Source organism: Rattus norvegicus, chromosome 1, assembly GCF_036323735.1.
Source record: "Rattus norvegicus strain BN/NHsdMcwi chromosome 1, GRCr8, whole genome shotgun sequence".
In the NCBI taxonomy this organism is placed as follows: domain Eukaryota; kingdom Metazoa; phylum Chordata; class Mammalia; order Rodentia; family Muridae; genus Rattus; species Rattus norvegicus.
Window position 1 is genome coordinate 207,265,209 of NC_086019.1, and position 21,197 is coordinate 207,286,405.

The window sequence follows — 21,197 nt, forward strand, 5'->3', positions numbered from 1 at the left end:
TAAGGCCTTCTGAGAACATTTGGCTGGGATTTAATAAAGCTAGAGGTTGGCATGAGGGAAGTTAAGGCTTTCTCTAAACCCATGAAGAAATTCCATGGAAGCTCCACAAAAGGAGGTCCCTCTGAGCAGATAGAAGGATAAGGGGCCATAAGGAAAAACTGGCTACATCCCAGAGGTCACAGCCAGAGAAGAAGAACTCTACTCTTCCTAAATGAATCAAAACTCTGTCCCCTTGAACTCCCCTTGGAATAGGTCCAGAGCTATTTTTATTTTATTTTATTTAGAATATTCAATGTTTAAGGAAGGAAGAATGCAGGCAATGAGTGCCCATGGAGGAGCAACTAAACCATGGTGCCACTGAGGCAAGAATGGGGCACAAGGTATCAGTGAATTAAATTTTAAAGGGCATGACCCTTCAAAATTATATTTCATGGATGATCTATGGACACAGTCTAGGGGACACAGGAGGAAGGAGGAAGGGACCATTAAACAAACAAACAAAAAACAAATGAACAAATATTAAGATGTAACTATAGGGCTGGAGAGATGGCTCAGTGGTTAAGAGCACCGTCTGCTCTTCCAGAGGTCCTGAGTTCAATTCCCAGCAACCACATGGTGGCTCACAACCATCTGTAAAGAGATCTGATGTCCTCGTCTGTACCTCGTGTGTATCTGAAGACAGTTACAGTGGACATATATATAATAAATGAATAAATCTTTAAAAAAATGTAACTTTAAAAAAAAGATGTAACTATAAAGACACTACAAAAAAATCTACTCACTTGAGACTTGGAGAGAGGAGAGTCATCTAATTCAGGGGAATCTGCCTGGACTCTCATTTATGAAAAACAAAGCTGAAGTACCTCTAGAAATTCCCAGAATCCAGTTTTCCTTCCTGGACTGCTAAAGTGGCCTCATGCTGACATCTGGTAGGTATATCTTTAATTACAATACACAATTTAAAGTTCTTACTGCAGGGATTTGGGATTACTCAGGGAAGGAAAGTGGTAAGAGGCGATGCTGTAATTCTTTCTCCTACAGAGAGGAGACCTTCTATAGCATCATGGTATAAGTGAGTTCTGTAGTCTTGTACTTGAGACTGAGGCTTCCCCTCCCCTATCTTATCAGGCAGTCTTCCCTTTGCATATCTTCCTGTCCTAAGACCCCTGTACCCCAAACACCTTGAACTAAGTTCTAACTCTAGTTCTAAGCAAACTTTGTCATATTTATATTAAAATAAATTTATTATGGACTCTTTCTAGGTATAATTCTTGGATTCTAGATAAGAGGTGGGGGTCCCTGGGATGAACAAGAGTGGATTAAACACTGTTCTTAATACCCATTGGCTTCCCCACCATCCTGCACCCGAAAGGGAATTTGCAAACCCGGCTCGAGCTTGACATCTGGTGGTCATTTAATAAATTGCATTGACTCTTCAGAACGTGCCTCTTTCCCCACAATCATAACTACAAGGTGCTTTATCAAGCCTTGGGAATGGAGAGAAGGGGAAGGTGTTAGGGCTGAGGAGGTAGTTCAGTGGTAGAAAATCTTGCCAATATGAGGTTCTGATTCAACCCATAACACAGGAAAAAACAAAAATCCTTCTCATCCTACCTCATATAACTTGTTCCTAACCTTTGCACATTGATTTCCTCCCCTTGGCTGATTGGCAAGGCTGAGTCAACCTTCTTAAAAGCTACAACTCCACATCTGAGAACCAAGGAAAACTCATGCTTGGAGATAAGGGGTCTATTCTATAAACTTCTACCCACTGGGCATCACATGGGAATAGAGTTTGTACAGGGGGCTGATGACTGCCTAGGTTCAAATACCTATTCTGCTCATTACACTGGGCAATCAGTTTACCTTGAACCTCCATTTTTCCTTCTGATCACACAGATTATTTCTGGAACCATGTGGAAATGGATTTGGAACAGTCCAGAACCTATAGTTGTGGGGCACCTGTCCATAAAGGCTCTTCTACCTGTTCAAACAAAACTTCATTCTAGAGGGAACTCTAGGATTTGGGGTGGAACTCTGGCTAGGGATGCCTTGAGTATTGAGCTAGGACTTCAAAGAATGGCAAAGACCTTCTTGTCCCAAGATACACAATGAACCTCAGGACCAGAGGAATCCTCATCTGCAGCATGGTGCAGCTGGTCTCTCCCAAGAGTTTACTCTTGACTAAACCCTTTCTCCCTGATTCAACTTTTCTCCACTGATGAGTGGATGCCTCACTCCTCCATCTCTGGGGGATCCTGTCCCTTAGAAAATGACACCTCTTGTATACTCATGGCTATGTTGGGAGCATATACAGGAAGTGTACCCGTTTTCTCTTCTCTACAATACCCACATGAGAGCCAGGGCTATCTCCAAAAGATGAAAGCCAGAGACTCTCATATCCAAGACATTAGCCTCCACCACCTCACTGACTAGCTTTCATTCTTTAGACCCACCAACCCAAGAAGGCTGAGGTCAATACACATCTTTTGTATAATTTGTAGCTATAGCCACCTCTTGCTTGTGCCATGGCCAGCCCATATGCCAGGTCTTAGAGAAGAACTCAGGATGAGTCCAATCACAGCAGTGTCTGGCCGTATGAGGAGGCCAACTATAGAATATGAACATTGCTTCAGGAAGCCTCCCCACTCATATTTAAAATCTGACTGTGCAGCTAGAGCTGGGATATAGGGAGCCTTCCTTGCTAGATCTCTGTCAGCTTTTTTCCTCACCCAACCAGCCCCTCCCATCTCCTTTTCAATATTTGGGTCCAGGTTGGGGAACGTCCTCTTTTTCAGGTTCCCTAGCCAACTGAAGCTGTTCTTCATCCCCAGATGTCAGGCTGGGGGAAAGTCAGGAAGCATTTGCCAGGGCAAAGATTTGGGTGCCTCAGTTTACCTCTGGTCCTCAGGCCCATTCTGAATGCTTCTGGGTCACCAGGTGTTGCTGACCCATGCTCAAGACCTGGCCCATAAAAGCTAGGAGGAGTCTTCCGGGTCCTCAGCAGTCCAGGTCACAGTGGGTCTTAGGGATTGGACAGAAGACTGGAGACCCAGCTGGAGCAGGACTCAATTCTAAGCCAGGGTAGCCTTTGAAGAGCAGAGGGGGGAGTGCCAGGGCCTCAGCATGAACAGCCACAAGCTGGCAGGGCTGAGGGACTCCACTCTGTTGTCCACAAACACAGATGGGCTGGGAGAGCCAGAGGGAGGTCCTGGTGGAATGTTAGCAGCAGGATTCTAAAGGCTTCGCAGGACTGCAGGGGAGGAGGCCTCATGGAAACATGAGGGTCTGTGGACCTCCAGGCAGCTTTAAGACATACTTCTGTTGTTGGCAAAATGGTAAAGAATCTATCATTAGTCTACAGGTGGGAGCCACACATAGCCTTTGGGACTTGGCTGGCACAGCCAACCAGAGTCAGTGGCCTTAGCCCAGAGGTCAGATAACTGAATCTAGTCAGTTTGAGTATATGGACGGAGCACCTAGTGGGTGATGCATCACCACGACAACTTTTAGTTTGAGGAGCCCTGGCTTACTCCCCAGCCCCCCGCCCCTGGAGAGAGCAGCATGCTGGTAAACCTATAGCTCAGCCTAGGCCCAGATTCAAGGGTCTGCCTCAGGGGTCTGCAGATCAGACACAGAATTCTGACTACCTGCAGCAGAAGGGTGTTATAGGTGAGGTGTTTGTACCAAGGTGGTGGTGGTGGTGGTGGAACAAGCTACCTGGGAGCCAGGCAGTGAGCCAGTGATTCCAAGGGGGCTGGCTCAAAGCCACTGGGTAACTTGGTGCCAGCACAGCATGACTGGACCACACAGGGCCACCCCCACAGCTTCACTTTCGAAGGAATCCGCCTTGCTGTTCTGTGGCCCAGCCAGAAACAATAGTTGGATGGGGGAAGAGAAAAGAGACACGGTATCCAGGCTGTTCTTCAGCTCTCCTACCCCTGGCCACACCACCCCCCAGCATTCTTTGCAAAACTGACCTTCCCTTCTCAGCACTGAGCGGAAGGTAGACATGGGAAAGGGCTGACCCCGTCCCAGATGGACTCTGCATGAAGCATCCTGCACCCTGGGGTCCCTGTAGCCCCTATTCCATGTGAAAACTAGAGTTTTGTCTTCCAGCCTATGTGCCTAAGAAAACTCCAAGCAAAGAGAGGGATTACTGGCTCCTCTGGCTCCCGGTCTCTGTGTCCACTAGGGCTCTGGGAACCACAAAGGTCCCAGCTGGAAACAGACAGTCGGCTCCCCTGACCTGTTTGCTTAGCCGTAGTGTGAGGTGCTGCATGGATTGCCCCTTACACTCTCCTCTGGGCGGCTGTAATTCTAGACAGGTAGGAGATGACTCTAACCCGGGACATTCTAGGAATAATGCAGACACCCGGACATTTGTTCATCCTCCGCCATGGGTATCTAAGAAACTAAACCCCAAAGGTGCACATCCAGTCTTTCTTACCCAAACCTCATGCTCTCCAGAATTCAGGGCAGCCAGCTTCTTGGGAAGCCTCTTTGTTCCTGTGACTTCAGGGGAGCAAAGGGAGACACTATGCAGCCCCTAGAAGGACTTATGGTAGGCGGTTCGGACTTGGAGTACTGCAAAAGCAAGGTTTTGGTGCCCTCTGCTGGACACTTTCACGACTAGCCATTTCTGGCTACGTTGTCCAGATTTCACAAATCCCAAACAGTAGTTACCAGCATGAGGGGCACCCTATCTGAGTTTGTGGAAAGGCTCCTCAGGGGTCTCCCTCATTTACATTAGGCTAGAGAGCCACATAGTGCTTGATACTCTTTAGTGCCAACTTTTCTGGGCAGGTTGACTTGAGAGCTACCTGGTTCTGCTCCTTGGTTCAGAACCTTGCTGGGTATAAGGATCTCAAAGGGTAAAAATGGACCTCAGCATCCTTGACCCCACCTCTCATATCACTCATGGCCTGTTCAGCCTGGGAGAACACAAGTACAGTGAACATTTATTGATAATGCGAGAAAGCAAATACAGTCCCTGGGGCTAGCCTGAGGTGCCAGCTCACTTGTACCCAGAGACAATACAATCTGTGGAAGCCAAACTGGAGGCAGCTACATTGGAAGACCATATTAGGTGTCTGGGGAACTTATACTGTGAGGGAGAATAGTACTGAGCAGAACAGAAGAGTGGCTGCCCTGGCTCCAGGCCTCAGTCTCCCCATGTGTGGTATTAGTATGAGTCTCTCCCACATATGTGGATCTGAATTGCCTCATCAATCCAGGCAAGAGTACAGCACAGGTATACTGGCTATCCTTAGTAATACAGTGGCCCTCCAGATGGTAGGCAGAGGCGATGAGGGGCCCCAGCAAGGCTGGGAGTTGTTAGGGAGCAGGTCCTGAAACGACCCAGTCCCAGCTCAAATACCAAAGCAACAACAGAGCTAGCTGGGTAAACACGATTATCACTGCAGGCCTCATAGACAAGAGGACCCCTGGTTCCAAGGCAGGAAGGAGCTCCTGGGCTGCAGGGCTGTGCTGAAGGACCTCAGCGAGGCCAGCAGGAGTATCTGAGCCAGGTCTAGAACTGACCTCCATGGAGTAACCTGGGCCTTAAAGGAACATCTGGCTGGGATGTCTGGGGTTAGCACTCAGGGTGATGCTGATCAAAGACTGAGTCTGATTCGACCTCTGCTCCCTGGGCACTGATTCCATTTGAGTGACTGCTTTTTGTCCACTCCTGGAGGAGTTGGGAGTCAGAACAAGCCTATCTCTAGTATTTTGCTTCCTCTCCTCAAGACCAGTAGGAAGGAGAACCCTAAACTAGAGTTGCAGGAGGTCTCAGGAAGGTATGGGGGATGTGCTTCAGCTTGGGCAGATTAAGAGTCTTGGGAGCAACCTTCCTCTCCCTTGAGGCCTGAAAGACTGCAGGAGTGAGGCTATAGATAGAGATCTGGACGTCTGGACCATACTTCTGTGCCCCAAGAACTCCATAGCATGAGTCCATTGAATTTCCTGAAAAGTTCAGCTTGCCCCACAAGGCCCAAGGACCCAAAGATTCTTGTTCCCTTTACCCATGACTCATATGCCCTCCAGAGAGTTTGTGGCACTTGAGCAGTGGTGTGCCCTATCTGCTCACCCACCCAAGACCTAGGCAGCCACAGCCAGTGGCTTTCTCTGGAGGCTCAACGGACTTCAACCATCCCAATTTCCAGCCCCTGCTTCTGCTTGTGCTCGCAGAGGCTCACGTAGCTCCATCCCGGCATGGCACCACACCTCAGGCTGTGCTAACTTACCTCTGGGGTGTTCCTGTAGGAGGTCCCAGGCCCCTCCTTCTTTCTTCTTTTGGGTCTAATGTCTATCCATCCAACCTCATGCTCACTTCTAGTCTTCCTTTGTCAGGGACAGGACTCACTAGGGACCTGTGACATTTCTTTAGGTGGGCCTGTGGAGAGGGGGTGACTAGGAAGGGGTTCTTAACACTGTTGGAGGAGGCTTCCCAACCACCAAGTACTAGCAAGAAGACCTATGTCTAGTTCAGAGGTCTGTCACCCTGGCTCTGGGTGGAGCTTTCAGGAAGACACAGATGGATTTGGCTTGAGTGGCAGGCAAGTCAGCCAGCCCTTGGGGTGACCAGGATCACCCTAGCCCTCTAATCTCTCATTTGCCGGACAGGTGACACCCAGTCTGGGCTCAGTGCTAAAGAGTGGGACTCTATGTTGAGATTCCCCAAAGATCTAGATGTTATGTGGCTTTTCAGTTAAGTTCAAGAAATCTGATGAGAGGCCCTACCTGTCTGGGAGGAGGGACTGAGAAGTAATAGGAGACCCCAGCCCTGGACCTCTCTCATGGCTACCTTGCTTAGAACTTGCAACTGGCCATTCCTGAGAAGTGGAGTTCTGGCTCCTGCCCAGTCCTTCAGTATGTTATTCCACCTGTGTGGGGTGCCTGTCCTGTTCAGAGCACTAAAGGTCACTTGGATAGTCTGAGAGCAGTTGGGGCTGTTCTCTGTCCTCCCAGAGCTGGGATAAGCTCTTTAAGAATGACTCCATGGCCTTCCAGCTCAAGGTACCAAGCCCAATTTCTTCCCAGTCAGATACTCCTCTAAAATAGCTCTGGAAAAAGAACTCAGGAGGGCTAGGTGAAAGCTGTGGTTGGGATATTTTGGTCTTCTTCCTTATAAAAGTTCTCTGGGGCCCTTGAGGATCCAGGGCTATAGAGCAATGAATTATTAGTTCCTAGATGCCATCACCCATGCATTCCAAAGACCTCTAACTCTTCTCTAGCTGGCTAGAAGCATCAGGGGTAGGGGTCATGGTCCTCCCAGACAACCGAAGGTGTTAGCTATCTTGGGGGAAGGAACTGCCTTTGCTCCAGGTTTGGTCTAACAGGCACCAGTGAGAGGTGCCCAGGGAGTCAGGAGAAAACTGGGGATTCAGAGAAAGCCAAAGAAGTCTTGGGCAGACCCTTTAGGGGATATTGTGACCAGGCAGATAGATTAAGCTGTGGCCACTCCAGCCAGCCCCACTCATGTTCCCCCCGCACCACATATGCACATGCACGCATGTACACACAACTTGTAGTGCTCTTTCAAAGGTTTTATTCATTGCAGAGGGGTGGACAGGGTAGTGGTGGGCCTAGTTGCAGTAGTTCTCCAGTTGGTAGAGAGAGCAGATGCTGGTGCAGCACTGATCCACGATGCCGCGCTTCTGCCGGGCCACCTCCAGTGCCAAGGTCTGAAGGTCACCTGCCCCCGGGCCTCCACCCAGCTCCAGTTGTGCCACTGCCAGGGAGGTCATGTCAGCACAGGGCAGAGCATCAGCAGCACAGAAGCAAAGACACATAGGACAATCCAGTTAGGAGGAGCTGAGCGACCCCCTGATTAGCCCAGGCTTTCTCTCACTTTATCCCCTGCTAAGTCAGCACAGGAGGCAAGGGTTGCATGGCTGTGAGACAAGTCACTGGTCATGAATGGACATATGGGCCTCCAAAACCTACACATCCTGTTACCATCCCTCAGTCAGTGCAGTGCTCTATGGGGTCCCCAAATAGGTACCTATCCTGGGGCCTAGCCACCCGTCACCACCTAGGAGACTTAAGGAAGGATTCTCACTCCTTCCTGGCAGCTACCATGTTTACATATGTCTAGCTGCCCACAGAAATGTGCCCCCCACTGGTTAGCCTGAGACCCTCCACACCTAGGGCACAATTTACAAGGTCTCAAGGGTGAAAGACAAACAGGGTAGTTAGCACTTGGGATAGAATTCAGGAGCAGAGCTTACCTTGTGGGTCCTCCACTTCGCGGCGGGACATGGGTGTGTAGAAGAATCCACGCTCCCCACACACCAGGTAGAGAGCTTCCACCAAGTGAGAACCACAAAGGTGCTGTTTGACAAAAGCCTGGGCAGGGCGGGGCTCCCAGAGGATGAGCAGGGCCAGCAGGGGCAGGAAGCGGATCCACAGGGCCATGTTGGAACAATGACCTGGAAGATAGTCAGGGTTGAGGCTAGCAAAAGGTACATGTAAGAGAAGAGCCCACAGCGTCCCTCAAATCCCTGGAGTCTTGACTGGGGAAGCCAGGCCCACCCTGGAGAGTACATACCTGCTTGCTGATGGTTTCCGACTGTAGCTGGTCACTTAGGGCTGGGGGTTACTGAATCCCCACTAGCTTTATAGTCCAAAGCACCCCCCCCCTGACCCCTGGACTTTGCTGTTTGTCCCATTAAGGGTGGATCAGCAGATGGCCAGAGGGGCTGAAGCTGCAGTTTCCAAACACTTGCCTGGTGCTAGGTCTGCAGAAAGTGCTCATTGGACAACAACACCTCTACTTAGCCTTAGGGTAATTAGAGTCTTAATAGGGGCTCCTGGGTGGCCTGATGAACCAGTTCACAGCAGGGGACATTGTCTCAGAGAGGGTGAGGCCTTCTTTGTCCTTGGCTGAGCATTTTTCCACATCATTCCCCAGGAGGCTGCAGTTGTTGGGGGACCTAGTAACTTTGTCCCTTGAACTGTTGTTTCACAGTTCCCACTGATAGCTGTGTCCTCACCTCAGCTGAGACCCCAGCTCACCCTCAGAGGTAGAAGGAAAGCAGAATTCAAGAAGAAAGGTCCCTTCTCTTCTATCTCTCCTTCCACAAACCCATAGCCCACTCGGGAGTCAACTGGGCTGAAGCCCCATGGTGTATTCTCCTGTAGTATCTTAGATTTGCACCTGAAGGTCAGCAACTCTCCATAAGAGGTGCTTGCTTCAGAGCTCAGAGCCAGCTGTCTCCATCTCTTAGTACATACTCTACCCAGCTACAAAACCTTTCTCAGCCTCCACTTGGAGTGGTTGGGGGATCCTTGACTCTTTCTGTTCCTGATTTGGTACTGCCCTGTTCCCCGAGCAGACAGCAAAAACCCTTGGTGTCGTTGCATGAGCGAGAACTCTACCCTATGCAGGGCTTTATAGCCACCAGACTTGAACTGTGAGCCCCTTGCTCCCTACTTCTTGTCCCCCAGAAAGTGCTGCAGCCACTCACACTCCGGGTATCTGGGACACCACCGTGGACCTACTGTAGCAGAAGATACGTGAATGCAAGAGGAGAGCAGGTAAGGAGCTCAGGTAGGACCAGGGTGGGAAGACCAGGGCAGTGTGGAGAGGTCTCCTCAGGACCATAGAGAAGCCAGAGGGCCTTGCTGAGGGTCTCATTGGGGTTCCAACCCCCCTAGGAGCTTTTTCTTTTGAGAAAGGAGCCTTGTAGTGTAGCTAGGCTGGTCTTAAACTTGGTCTTTTTGCCTCAGTCTCCCAAGTTCAGCTATATACCACCACGTCTGGCTCTCCTTGGAATCTTAAAGAGGATTAAGGTCTTCTTTATGGTTTTTCCCTGTGATATTTAAATTTTTTCAGAGGTCTCAGTGACATATAGGGACAACCCTGAGCATTCCCACAGGGCTTTAAGCCCTCTACAGGGTCATCATGGGAGCTCAAGACTCTGCAGTTTTCATGAAGAATGACACATAGCTTGTATCTTAAAGGAGTTCATGGATACACCAACGCTGCAACAGGCTTGCCCCACCCCAAGATTGCAGCAGGGCTCACAGTCTATTTCAAGGTCTCCTTGTGGCTTATGGACTTCCTTGAGACTTCACATGGCTCAGCAGCAACCGTCCCCCATTTCCCTCCCCCATGAGAGTTTCATTGTGGCTCTGTCTCTCCCTAGAGACTCAGCTGAACAGATGCCTTCCCCAGAGTGTCTTTGCGGTTTTTGAGTACCCTTAAAGGCAAGGGCACCCAGAGAGAGCTCTAGTTTCTCAGTGGGGTTAAGACCTTTTCTAGGCATTTTTGGAGCTTACAATCTTCCTCAGAGTCTCAGTAGGCATCATGGTCCTGCCATATCACCACTCTCTCAAATTGTTACAGTTTCCCCCAGAGTACTAAAGGGACTAAGGTTTTCTCCAGATGTTAGTGAAACCCAGTCTGCTTGGGAACTCAGCGGGGCTCACACTGCCTCCCTGGCTCTCATCCAAAGTCATGGCATTCCCAAGGCCTCAAGGGAGCTTAGGGCCCTCCATAGGGCCTCAGTGGACCCGAATGACTTCCCAAGATCTTAAAAGGAATTAACTCTTTCTGCCTGAGTTAGTGCCTTTCATATCCCTGTGAACAAATTCCAAAGAAGCAACTTTGGGAAGGAGAGGTTTTATTTCGGCTCATGGCCCATCCTGGAGCAGAAATCATGGTGGCTGTAGTTGGTCTGTCTGTGGCAGCAGGAGCTTGCAGAGGTGCTGGCCAGGAAGCAGTGTCAGACCAGAAGCAGGGCTGGTTGGCCTGTAACCCTAACACTCACTCTTGTGTGTCAATCATCTAGACCCCATGTATAAAAGGTTTCACAATCTCCCAGAACACCACCACATGCTGGAGACCAAGTGTTTAAACACACAAATCTGTGAGGGAAGTCTCACACTCAAGCCATCGCACCAGGGACTCAGTGAACCCTAAGACCTCCCCTCTGGTTGTTGTGTGGTCCACAGTTTCTCCCAAAGTCTCAAAGGAATAGAGAACAGAGATCTCAGTGTAGTGTGCTGCTTCAAGAAGGGCTCTCTGCACAGTGCTCTGTGTTCTCTAGGTTTTTAGAGGGTTTTACTCTCTGTCCCAGGGTCCCAGATTCTTAATGATGCCCATGCCTTCTCCAGGCACTCAGCAAGGTTCATGGCTCTCTCTAAACTCTCATTAGCATCTTGTGATTCACAGACTTCCCCAGAACCCCGAAGGACCTAAAGCCTTGGCACGTCAGTGGGGTTAAGGACTTCCCTTGGGTCTCAGGAAAGGCTAGTCTTCCTCAGGATCATATGCAATTGAAGAGCCTGCTTACATTGTAAAATGGTTCCAGGCTCTCCTCAGGTCTTGGTGGGGCTCAGGGATTTGCCAAGAGTTTCTGAGGTCTGAGGCCCTTCTACACTGTCCTAGAGATGTTCCCACACTTCTCGGGGTCTTCTGTAGCTTCCCAACCTTTTCTGAGGCCTCAATGAAGCATGGGGATTTTCCAGGATCTCAGCAATATCCAAACACGTTACAAGTGTCTCATCAGGGGAGAAGGCTTTCTCTAGAGTATCCACGGGCTAGAAGCCTTCACCATTGTCTTACTAGACTTGATAGTCTAAGGTTCCCATGGCCTAAGGAAAGCTCACAGACTTGCCTGAAGTCTCTGTTCTTCTTTTATATCTGTATTTTAATTAATTGATTAGTTTGTTTCCTTCTAAATGTGGAAGTCAAATGACAATCCACAAGGCATGAGTCCCTCTTTCCACTAAATGAGTCCTAGAGGCAGGCACAGGTCATTAGGCTTAGTAGCGATACCATTACAAGCTGAAACATCTTGTTACACCCAGATCTAAGTACTTTTTAAGGGCCTAAACTTTCCTAAGGGTCTCACATAGGCTTAAAACCTACAGATGGACTTACCAGGCCCTAAGTTCTTTCCAGTGACTGAATGGACATCTTCACAGTTTCAACCTAACACCTCCCACAGAAACTCACTGGGCCCAGGCCTTAGCCAGGTCTCATGAGGCCTAAGATTTCTCCAGAAACTTATTGAAGTCCATGGCTTTTCTTAAAGCCTTACTGTAGTCAAAGGTTTTCCTCAGGGTCTCATTGTGGCCAATAGTTATCACCAAGGTTTAAATGGGGTCTTAGCAGGGTCCCACTAAGTCCAAAGGTTTCCTTTAGGTTTCTATGGCAAAAGGCCTTCCCAGTGTCTCACTGGGGCACAGGCCTTACCTAAGTTCTTCCAGGATCCCACAGTCCTACAAGAGTCATAATGGAGGCTGAGTACTTCTGTGAGACCTTGGATTTATCTATCACTGAGGACTAGGGTCTTACAACAGGTATCAATCCTTCTAAGGCCTTTTCCATATTCTCTTTGGTTATCCCAGATGTTCTCAGTTTCTGACTGAGGCCTAAGGCTTTATCATACTGGGGTAGTAGGCTTTCCTCCAGGTTCTCACTGGGGCTTAATGCTTTTGCCAGATTCTGTTTTCTTTTCTTTTCTTTTCTTTTTTTTTTTTTTTAAGATTTATTTATTTGTTATACATGAGTACTCACCACAAGAGGGCATCAGATCTCACGACGGACGGTTGTGAGCCTCCATGTGGTTGCTGGGATTTGAACTCAGGACCTCTGGAAGAGCAGTTAGTGCTGCAGTCAGTGCTCTTAACCGCTGAGCTATCTCTCCAGCTTGCCAGGTTCTAATTAGGCCTGAAGTCTTCTCCAGGTCCTTACTGGATCTAAGGCCTTCCCCTAGGGCCTAAGACATTTGTACGTTCTCTCTGGTCTGAAACTCTATCAGAGTAAGCAATGCCCTCACTGAGTCTTAATGCCTTCCCAGATTCTCACTGGGTCTTATTAAGGCTTTCCCCAGGTTCTCACTGGGTCGTAAAGTTTTCACTAGTTTATGATTAAGTTTTCTAAGGCCTTCCCTAGGTTATCATTCACCCTTGAGGGTTTCTTCAGGGACTGACTGGGGCCTGAGTCTTCCTCAGATTCTCACTGGGATCCCAGGTCTTTCTTGGAGTCACAGTGGGTTCTAAAGCTGTCTCAGCTGTCTCCAGGATCTAAACCTGCTTTATGATTTCCCTATGATATTATTTGGACCTATGGTCTTATTTGTGGTTAGATTTGAGCTTAAGAGCTTCCCAGGGTTTCAGTCAAGAATAAGGATTTCTCAGGGTCTCACTGGACTCAAGATCTTTCTGTGGTCTTTCTGGGGACCTAAGGCATTCACTAGGGTCTTTCTGGAACAGAAAGCCTTTTAAAGGGTTTGTCTGGTTCATAAGACATCTCCAGAATCTCTCTAGGGTCCAAGTATGTTACCAGAGTCTCACTGAGGTCAAGGTTTTCCTCGGGGCCTCTCTGTGGCTTAAGGTCTTCCCAGTGTCTTTCTGGGACCCAGGCTTTCTTAGTGTCTCCAACCCTTCAAGGTTTATAATGGGGGCTGCAAATTTCTCCAGGATCTCATAGATACTGAGGAATTATCCAAGGTATCATAGAAGATTAAGATCTTATGCCAGGAATCATTGTACTTAAGATCATTCCCATATTCTCAGTGGGTCCTAAGGTCTTCTCAGTTTCTGACTGGGACCCAAGACTTTCTGCTGGTACTTTCTGTAGTCTAAGGATAGCCCCAGATTTTCACTATGGCCTAATGGCTATACTACATTCGCACTGGGGCCTAACACTTTCACCGGGTCTTCACTGAGTCCTAAGACTTCTCTCTGGACCTAAGGTCTTCTGCATTTCACTGGGACTGAAGGCCTTCTCCTGGTACTTTCTGGGGTCTAGGGCTTTCTCCAGTTTATCACTAGAGTCTAAGACCTTTCCCAGGTTTGCACTGGGTTTTAAGTACTCAATGAGGCATAAAGTCCTTTTCAAGTTCTCACTGAGGCCTAAAACCTTCTACAGATTCACACTTGGACCTAAGATCTTCCCAGGTTGTCACTGGGGTGTAAGGCCTTCCCCATGTTCTCACTGGGTTTTAAAGTCTTGTCTATATTCTCATTGAAGCCTAAGGCTTACCCAAGATCTCAATAGGCCTACTGTGTGACCAGGGTCTCACTAATATCTAAAAATTTTCCCAGGCCTTTGACCATTTTCACTGGGTCTCTAGGCTTTTCAAATGTCCTCACTCTGTAACCAGGTTCTCACTGATGCTTAAGAGCTTCTCCAGGTTCCTACTGCGACCCAAGGAGTTTCCCAAAGTCTCACTGAGTCCTAAGGATTTTTTCAGGGTCTCACTGGGTTCTAAAACTTTAAACAGGTTCTCATTGGGGCCTAAGGATTTCCCAGGTTGTCACTAGTTCCTAAGATCTGCCCTACGTTCTCATTGGTAAATTGAAAATTTCTGGTTTCTTTGGAGACTTGGCTCATAATGAGGTTTTACAGGGGGGAAAACAGGTGAAAGAATATTTCACTAAAGCAGGCACAGGTGAGAATGTTTTGCTGAGGCAGACACATGAAAAGATGAGTGACGTTTAAAAAGAAAGGATATAAATATGACCACAGATGTGGGGATAAGGCTCCGTGCTTTTGTTTGCTGTGCACCGCTTCGCTAGTCTTTGCTGACAGTGTGCATGCATTGGTTCACCTTGCATTGTTTTGCCAATTTTTGCTTGTTGTGACTTTGTAGAGAGTAAACTCGCCAAAGAACTTCTCATGATATTCTGGCAGCTTCAGGATGCTTCCACAGACTCAGACTAACTGGCAAAGCCTTCCAGTTTTTTCTGGTTGATGGAGTCTCACAATTTCTTCTGGATTGAACTCCCATTGCTGATTCATGTGTGGTGTCCGCTGAGTGGACTGGACCGAAGCTGCTGATTTGTGTTTGGCGCTTTGCTAGTAATCTGAACTGCTGATATCCTAACAACAAAGATTGGAATTGCCCAAAAGAACTATTTCTAAACAGGTCCACTTTCCCTGTGTCTTAATAACCTCTGGTAGGTGGTGGGCTAGAAGGGAGATTAAAGTGTTTAAGAACCCTTACAAAGGTAGGTTTGGAAAGTATCTAAGCCTACACACTGGTTTTAAAAGCCTTGTTCATGTTCTCACTGGTACCTAGGGTATTGTCTCACTTGTTCCCTTGTTGCCTAAAATTTTTCTCTTTTTGCAGGGTATTTGACCACACTGTGAACCAAGAGTTTGTGTTATTTACTGAAAAAAACCTGTTTCTAGTTGTCCTGTGGCCCAGCCCTTAGCATAGACCTTTAATGCCCCTGGCTGGATACACCACCCCCCTTAGTATGCACCGTTAACACCAGACAATGAAGGTAAAGTTAGTTTGTACAAGGAAGCATCCAATTTGAAAGTGATATCTAGGGGTTGGGGATTTAGCTCAGTGGTAGAGCGCTTGCCTAGCAAGTGCAAGGCCCTGGGTTCGGTTCCCAGCTCTGAAAAAAAGAAAAGAAAAAAAAAAAGAAAGTGATATCTAGTTGAGTGGCAGACAAAGTGAAAGATTTGACAGAATAGGATCTGCCCAATTCTCATGAGAGAGAAAAGGGACACTATTTAAAGAGAGAACAGCACAGAGAACAAGAAAGGAAGGAGGCAGTTGCACTGGGACAGTTGTACAGACACATGTTTTAGAGAGAGAACAAGCTAGGTACAGGTAAAGACAGGTGAGCAGGAGAATGAGAAGGAGCCAGAAGACGAGAACATATTGCTAAAGTTAGTATGAGGACAAGCAGAGCAACTCAGGAGAGGCTGGGATAAAGGGGCTAGATTGAATCAGTTAGTGTGGAGAGGAATTTTGAGTCAGAACAGCTCACTTCACCAGCCATTCACTCAGCAGCAAGTCTCAGAGGGGAGAAAAATGTTCTATGCCTAAACTAGATTGTATGGAGGCTAAAAACTTCCAGGACAAGGCCAACATTAGCAGATGGAGGCAGTAAGAATAAAAGTTACTGTTTCTAGTTCTTACAGGGTCTTTAAAGCTTTCAATGGGTTTTCACTTTATGGTGTTTGAGTAAGAATGGCCTCCAGAGGCTCATACATCTTGAATGCTTAGTCACCATGGAGTGTCACTACTGAAAGGATTAGGGGTACCGGCGTTGTTAGAATAGGTGTGGAGGTGTGCAGTGTTGGGGAATGTGTTACTAAGGGTAGGCTTGAAGATTTTCAAAAGTCCAAGCTAGGCTCAGTGGTCCTCTCCTCCTTCTGTTCACAGATGCTAAGAGAACTCTCAACCACCATGTCTACTTGTGTGCCACCACGCTCCCCACTGTGAGGATAATGTGCTAAATCTCTGAAATTGAAAGTAACATGCTTTGTATTATACGAGTTGACATGGTCACGATGTCTTTCCAAAGCAACAGAACACTAAGACACAATGGGTCTGAAGACCTTCCTCATATTCTCACTGTGGCATAAAATCTTCTATAGGTTCTTACTGGGCCTTAAGGCCTTCTCTAGGTTCTCACAGGTATCTAAAGCTATTCTCAAAGTCTCCCTTAGGTCTAAGGCCTTCCCTAACAATTTTCTGGAGCTTAAAACCTTCTACAGGTTCTCACTAAAGAATAAGGCTATCCCAGGGCTTTCCCATGTTCTCACTGACTCTTAAGTCTTTGCCCTGGTTCTCATTAGAGCCTAAGACATTGCTCAGAGTCTCAGTGGAACCTAAGGCCCTTCCCATGGTCTCACTAGATCTTAAAGCTTATCCAAGTTATCAATGGGGCCTGAGGTCTTCTCGGATTGCCACTGTTGTAAAGGGCCTTCTGCTGGTTATCACGTGGCCAAAGGCCTTCCCAGATTGCCTGTTGTCAAAGACTTTCTCTAGGTTCTCAACGGGTTGTAAAGCCTTGTCCAGGTTTACAAAAGAGTCTAATATATTACTCAGGATCATTCTGGCGCCTAAATTTTCTCAAGTTCTTACAGGTACTATAAGGAATTTAGCATATTTTCACTAAGTCTGAATGGCTTCCTCATGTTCTCACTGTGGTCTAAAACCTTTTAGAGGTTCTCATTGGGGTTAAGACATTTTCTGGGTTCTTATTGGAATCTGAGTCTTTCTCTGAAGTTACATTGACCCCCTTAGGCCTTCCCAAAGTTCTCACTGTAATTTAAGGCCTTTCCCCAAAGTCTTATTGAGGAATAAAGCCTTCTTCATGTTCTTTTCAGTGCCCAAAATCTTCTACAGGTTCTCACTGGGGCCTAAAATCTTCTACAGGTTCTCACTGGGCCTAAGGGCTTCCAAGGTTGTCACTGGGCTTTAAAGCCTTCCCCATTTTCTCAGTATGTCCTAAGGTCTTGCTCAGATTCTAATTGGAGCCCAAGGCATTACACAGGGTCTCAATAGGTCCAAAATATTTTCTGACTTCTCAAAAGACCTATAAGGCCTTGACAGGTTTTTAGTGGGTCTGAAAAACTTTCCATGGTCTCCCTGTAGTCTAAAACCATTTACAGATTGTCACTGGGGTTTGAGGCCTTCTCTAGATTCTCATTTGATCTAAGGCTTACTCTAAAGTATCATTGAGACCTAAAACCTGCCATACATCATCATTGGATCATAAAACCTCCTGTAGGTTCTGACTGCAACTTAAGACCTTCTCCAGGTTCTCACTGGAGCCCTAAACATACTACAGGCTCTCATTGGGGTCTAAGACCTTCCCTGCGCTCTTATTGAGTCTTAAAGCTTTGCCAAGGCTCTCAGAGGCCTAAACCATTCTTCAGGAATGCAAGGGGACTAAGGTTTTTTTTTTTTTTTTTTTTTTTTTTTTGTAGAAAATTTAATTCCAACCTGGGGGTTTCTACCCCACCTTTAACCATTTAGTTCCCGGATAAAAGACACACATACCTTTATATTTATAATAAGCCTTGATCAGTACAAGAGCTGGGCAGATACCTATCCTCTATGCTATTCAAATCTATTTCCTATCAATAACCCTGAAGTGTTACTATGTTTCATCTGTGTTGCTCTTAGCCAATTGGGCAGCCCTCAGAACCATGTTTTCTTGACTTCTAACCTTTGTCCCAAACCCAAGCCCAGGAAAACTAAACTCAGCCTATGTCTCTTCTGCCCAGCTATTGGCTGTCAGTATTTTTATTTAGCAATCAAAAATAACCTGGGAGCAGCCAGGGTCTTGGAGGCCTATACTTAGCATTAAAATACACAGCAAAAGACCAAACCTCAATAAAGTTCTTTCTAAGATTCTCACCAGTATTTAAAGCTTTCTGAAGGTTATCATTGGCACCTAAGGCCTACCCAGATTCTCATTGGATCTTAAGGCTTTGCTTACATTTTCACTGGAGCCTAAGTTGTTACCCAGAGTCTTACTGGTGTCCAAGAATGTTTCCAACATCTCACAGGTTTTAATAGTCCTTTGAAAAGTTTTCAATGGGTCTGAATTCCTTCAAGTTTTCATAGTAGAGTAAAACTTTCTGTACATTCTCACTGGAACTTAAGGCCTTCCCCATGTTCTTACTACAATCCAAGGTCTACCTCAAAGTTTCATTGAGGCATAAAGCATTTTCCAGGTCCTCATGGTGACCTAAAATATTCTACAGATTCTCATAGGAGCTTAAAGGATTCCTGAGGGTTTCAATGGGGCCTAAGGTCTTTCCCATGTTGTCAGTGGGTTTTAACATTTTGCAGGTTCTCACTCGGGCCCAAGGCCTTCTCAGGTTGTTACTGGGGCCTGAGGAATTTTTAGGTTCTTCCTAACTTCTAAGAAGGTTATATTAGGGCTAAGATCTTGCCAAGTGGTCACTGTGGATAAGTTTTCCCCCGTATTCTAAATGGTTCCAAATACTTAGCTCAGAATCTCAATGGAGACTAAGGTATTGCCTAGGTTCTCACAGGGGCGGGGGAGGGGTGTCTAATTTTTCCCCAAGTTCTCATTGATTCTATAAGACTGTTGATAGATTTTACACTGATTCTGAAGGTCTTCCATATGTTTTCACTGTGGTGGCATAAAATCTAGAGGGTCTCACTGAAGCTTAAGGCCTTCCATATGTTCTCACTGTAGCCTAAAATCTAAAGCGTATCACTGAGGCTTAAGGCCTTTTCACTGGGATCTGAGGCCTATAAAGTCTCATTGAGACTTTAGGCCTACTTCAGGTTCTCACTGGGATCTAAGGCCTTCTTTAAAGTCTCATTGAAACTTTAGGCCTTCCCCTTTTGCTTTGGGGCTTAAAACCATCTACGGGTTCTCACTGTGGTATAAGGTTGTTCCAGGCTGTAACTCAGGCCCAAGGGCTTCCCATGTTCTGACCATGTCTTAAAGCCTTGCCCAAGTGCTTCCTGTGGAGCTCAATGCATTACCAAGAGTCTCAGTAGGGCCTAAAACTTGCCCCATGTCATCACAAGGTCTGGAAGGACTTCAACAGGCTTCCCTTATAGCTGAAGAATTTTTCATTTTCTATCGTGTTCTAAAATCTTCTACAGGCTCTCACTGAGGCCCACGGCCTTCCCAGGTTGTAGGCTATCCAAGTTCACCCCCATGTTCTCTGGTTTTCAAGGATTGAACAGGTTCTCACTAGAGACAAAGGCATTGCCAAGTTTCTCTGTGGACACTACAGAATTTTCCATCTTCTCACCAGGTCTAAAAGTCTTCACCTGGTTTTCATTGGATCTGTAGTCCTTCCTCATGTTCTTACTGTGGTCTAAAACATTTTACAGGTTCTCACTCTAACTTAAGGAATAATTCAGGGTCTTAAGAGGGTCTAAGCTCTTTTTCGTGTTCTTAATCTATCTTAAATCTTTCTCCAGGTTCTCACTGGGGCTTAAGGCTTTCTATAGGTTGTCAGTGGAGCCTAAGGCCCTCCCAGAGTACAGGATAGGGTATTCTTGTCTTGCATTGGTGTCTGAGGCCTTTTGTAGGTTCACTGATTGTCACATGGGCCTCACTAATGCTTTTCCAACATACTCACTGGACACAAAGGCTTTACCTATTGTCTCACTGTGGACTAAATGTTTTCCATAGGTCTTTTGGGATCTTCAAACTTTTGAAAGGTTATCACTGGGTCTGAAAACCTTCCTTATGACCTTAAGGCGTTCCCCAGGTTCTCACAGGATTTAAGGTCTTCTCTAAAGTATCACTGAGGCCTTAGTTCTCACCCAAGTATTTATTGGTGCCTCAAACCTTCCACAGTTTCTACAGGGGTTTAAGGTCTTTCCAGGTTTTAACTGTAATATAATGTCTTTCCCATTTTCTCACTGGTTCTTTAATCTTTGCGCAGATTCTCAAGGAAGCTTAAAGCATTCCCGAGTATCTGAATGGAGCCTAAGCATTTTCCAAGTTCTTACTGGGTCTCTAAAGTTTTCTGCTTCTCACTGGGTCCTAAGGCCTTTCCAAGGTTTTAACTGGGTCTGAGGCTTTCACAGATTCTCAGTTGTGTCTAAGGCCACAGGTTCTCAATGAGCCCCAAGACCTTCCCAGGTTGTAACTAGGTCTAAGTCCCTCTTCATATTCTCAATGTGTCTCAAAGCCTTCCCCAGGCTCCCACAGAGGCATAAATTATTACCCAGAGTTCTCACTGGTTTCATAAAACTTTCAATACTATGTCTGAAGGTCTTCCCCTATGCCCTCAGTGTGACCAAAACTTTCTACATGTTCTTACTCGGGCATAAGGCTTTCCTCAGGTTCCCTCTACACTCTAATGCCTTCCTCAATGTTTTACTTAGGGCTAAGACCTCTATCTTCTATTAGTTCTAATTGTGTCTAAATTTCCTAGGTTGTCACTGGGGTCTAAGTCCTTTCTCATGTTTCAGTGGGACTTAAAGCTTTGCCCAAATTTCTTGCTGGGACCAAAGGTAATGCCCAGGGTCTCACTGGTACCTAAAACATTCTAAAAGTTTTTACTGGGATCTAGTACCTTCTCCCAATTCTCATTGGATCTAAGGACTTTTTCAAGTCTCGTTGAGGCCTAGCCTAACACTTTCCACAGGTTCTCACTGGGGCTTAAGGCCTTGTTCTGTTTTCACCATGATCTTAAGAGAACTTCCCTGAAGTCTAGTTTTATCCCAAGACCTTCTACAGATTCTCACTAGGGTCAAAACTCCCTATAGGCTCTCATCAGAACTTAAGGCTTTCTCCAGGTTTTGATCAAAAGCCTTATCCAAAGCCTCAATGAACCCTTCTGCTTCCCCTGGAACAGAAAATCTACTACAGGAATTCACTGGAGGCTTAAGCCTTACCAGGTTGTAACTGGGGCTTAATGACTTCCCCAGGTTATCCCTGGAACCTAACGCCTTCCCTGGGTTATCACTGGGGCCTACAGC

General features: G+C 46.8%; 1 protein-coding gene across 2 annotated transcripts in view; it reads right to left on the minus strand.

The window, feature by feature from the left end:
• Positions 1-7,529: 7,529 nt before the first annotated feature.
• Positions 7,530-21,197, minus strand: part of Ins2 (insulin 2) — a 149,261-nt gene continuing 135,593 nt past the window's right edge. The window contains exons 1-3 of one of the 2 annotated variants that reach the window (NM_019130.2): positions 8,555-8,597; positions 8,235-8,435; positions 7,530-7,735 (exon numbers count right to left, since the gene is read on the minus strand). In NM_019130.2, coding sequence (NP_062003.1) covers positions 7,590-7,735; positions 8,235-8,421 — 333 coding nt within the window. In that variant the 5' untranslated portion in view covers positions 8,422-8,435; positions 8,555-8,597 and the 3' untranslated portion in view covers positions 7,530-7,589. Of the gene's footprint in view, positions 7,736-8,234; positions 8,436-8,554; positions 8,598-12,532; positions 12,608-21,197 lie in introns of those variants that run through there. The other variant, XM_063280751.1, reaches the window with a different exon arrangement.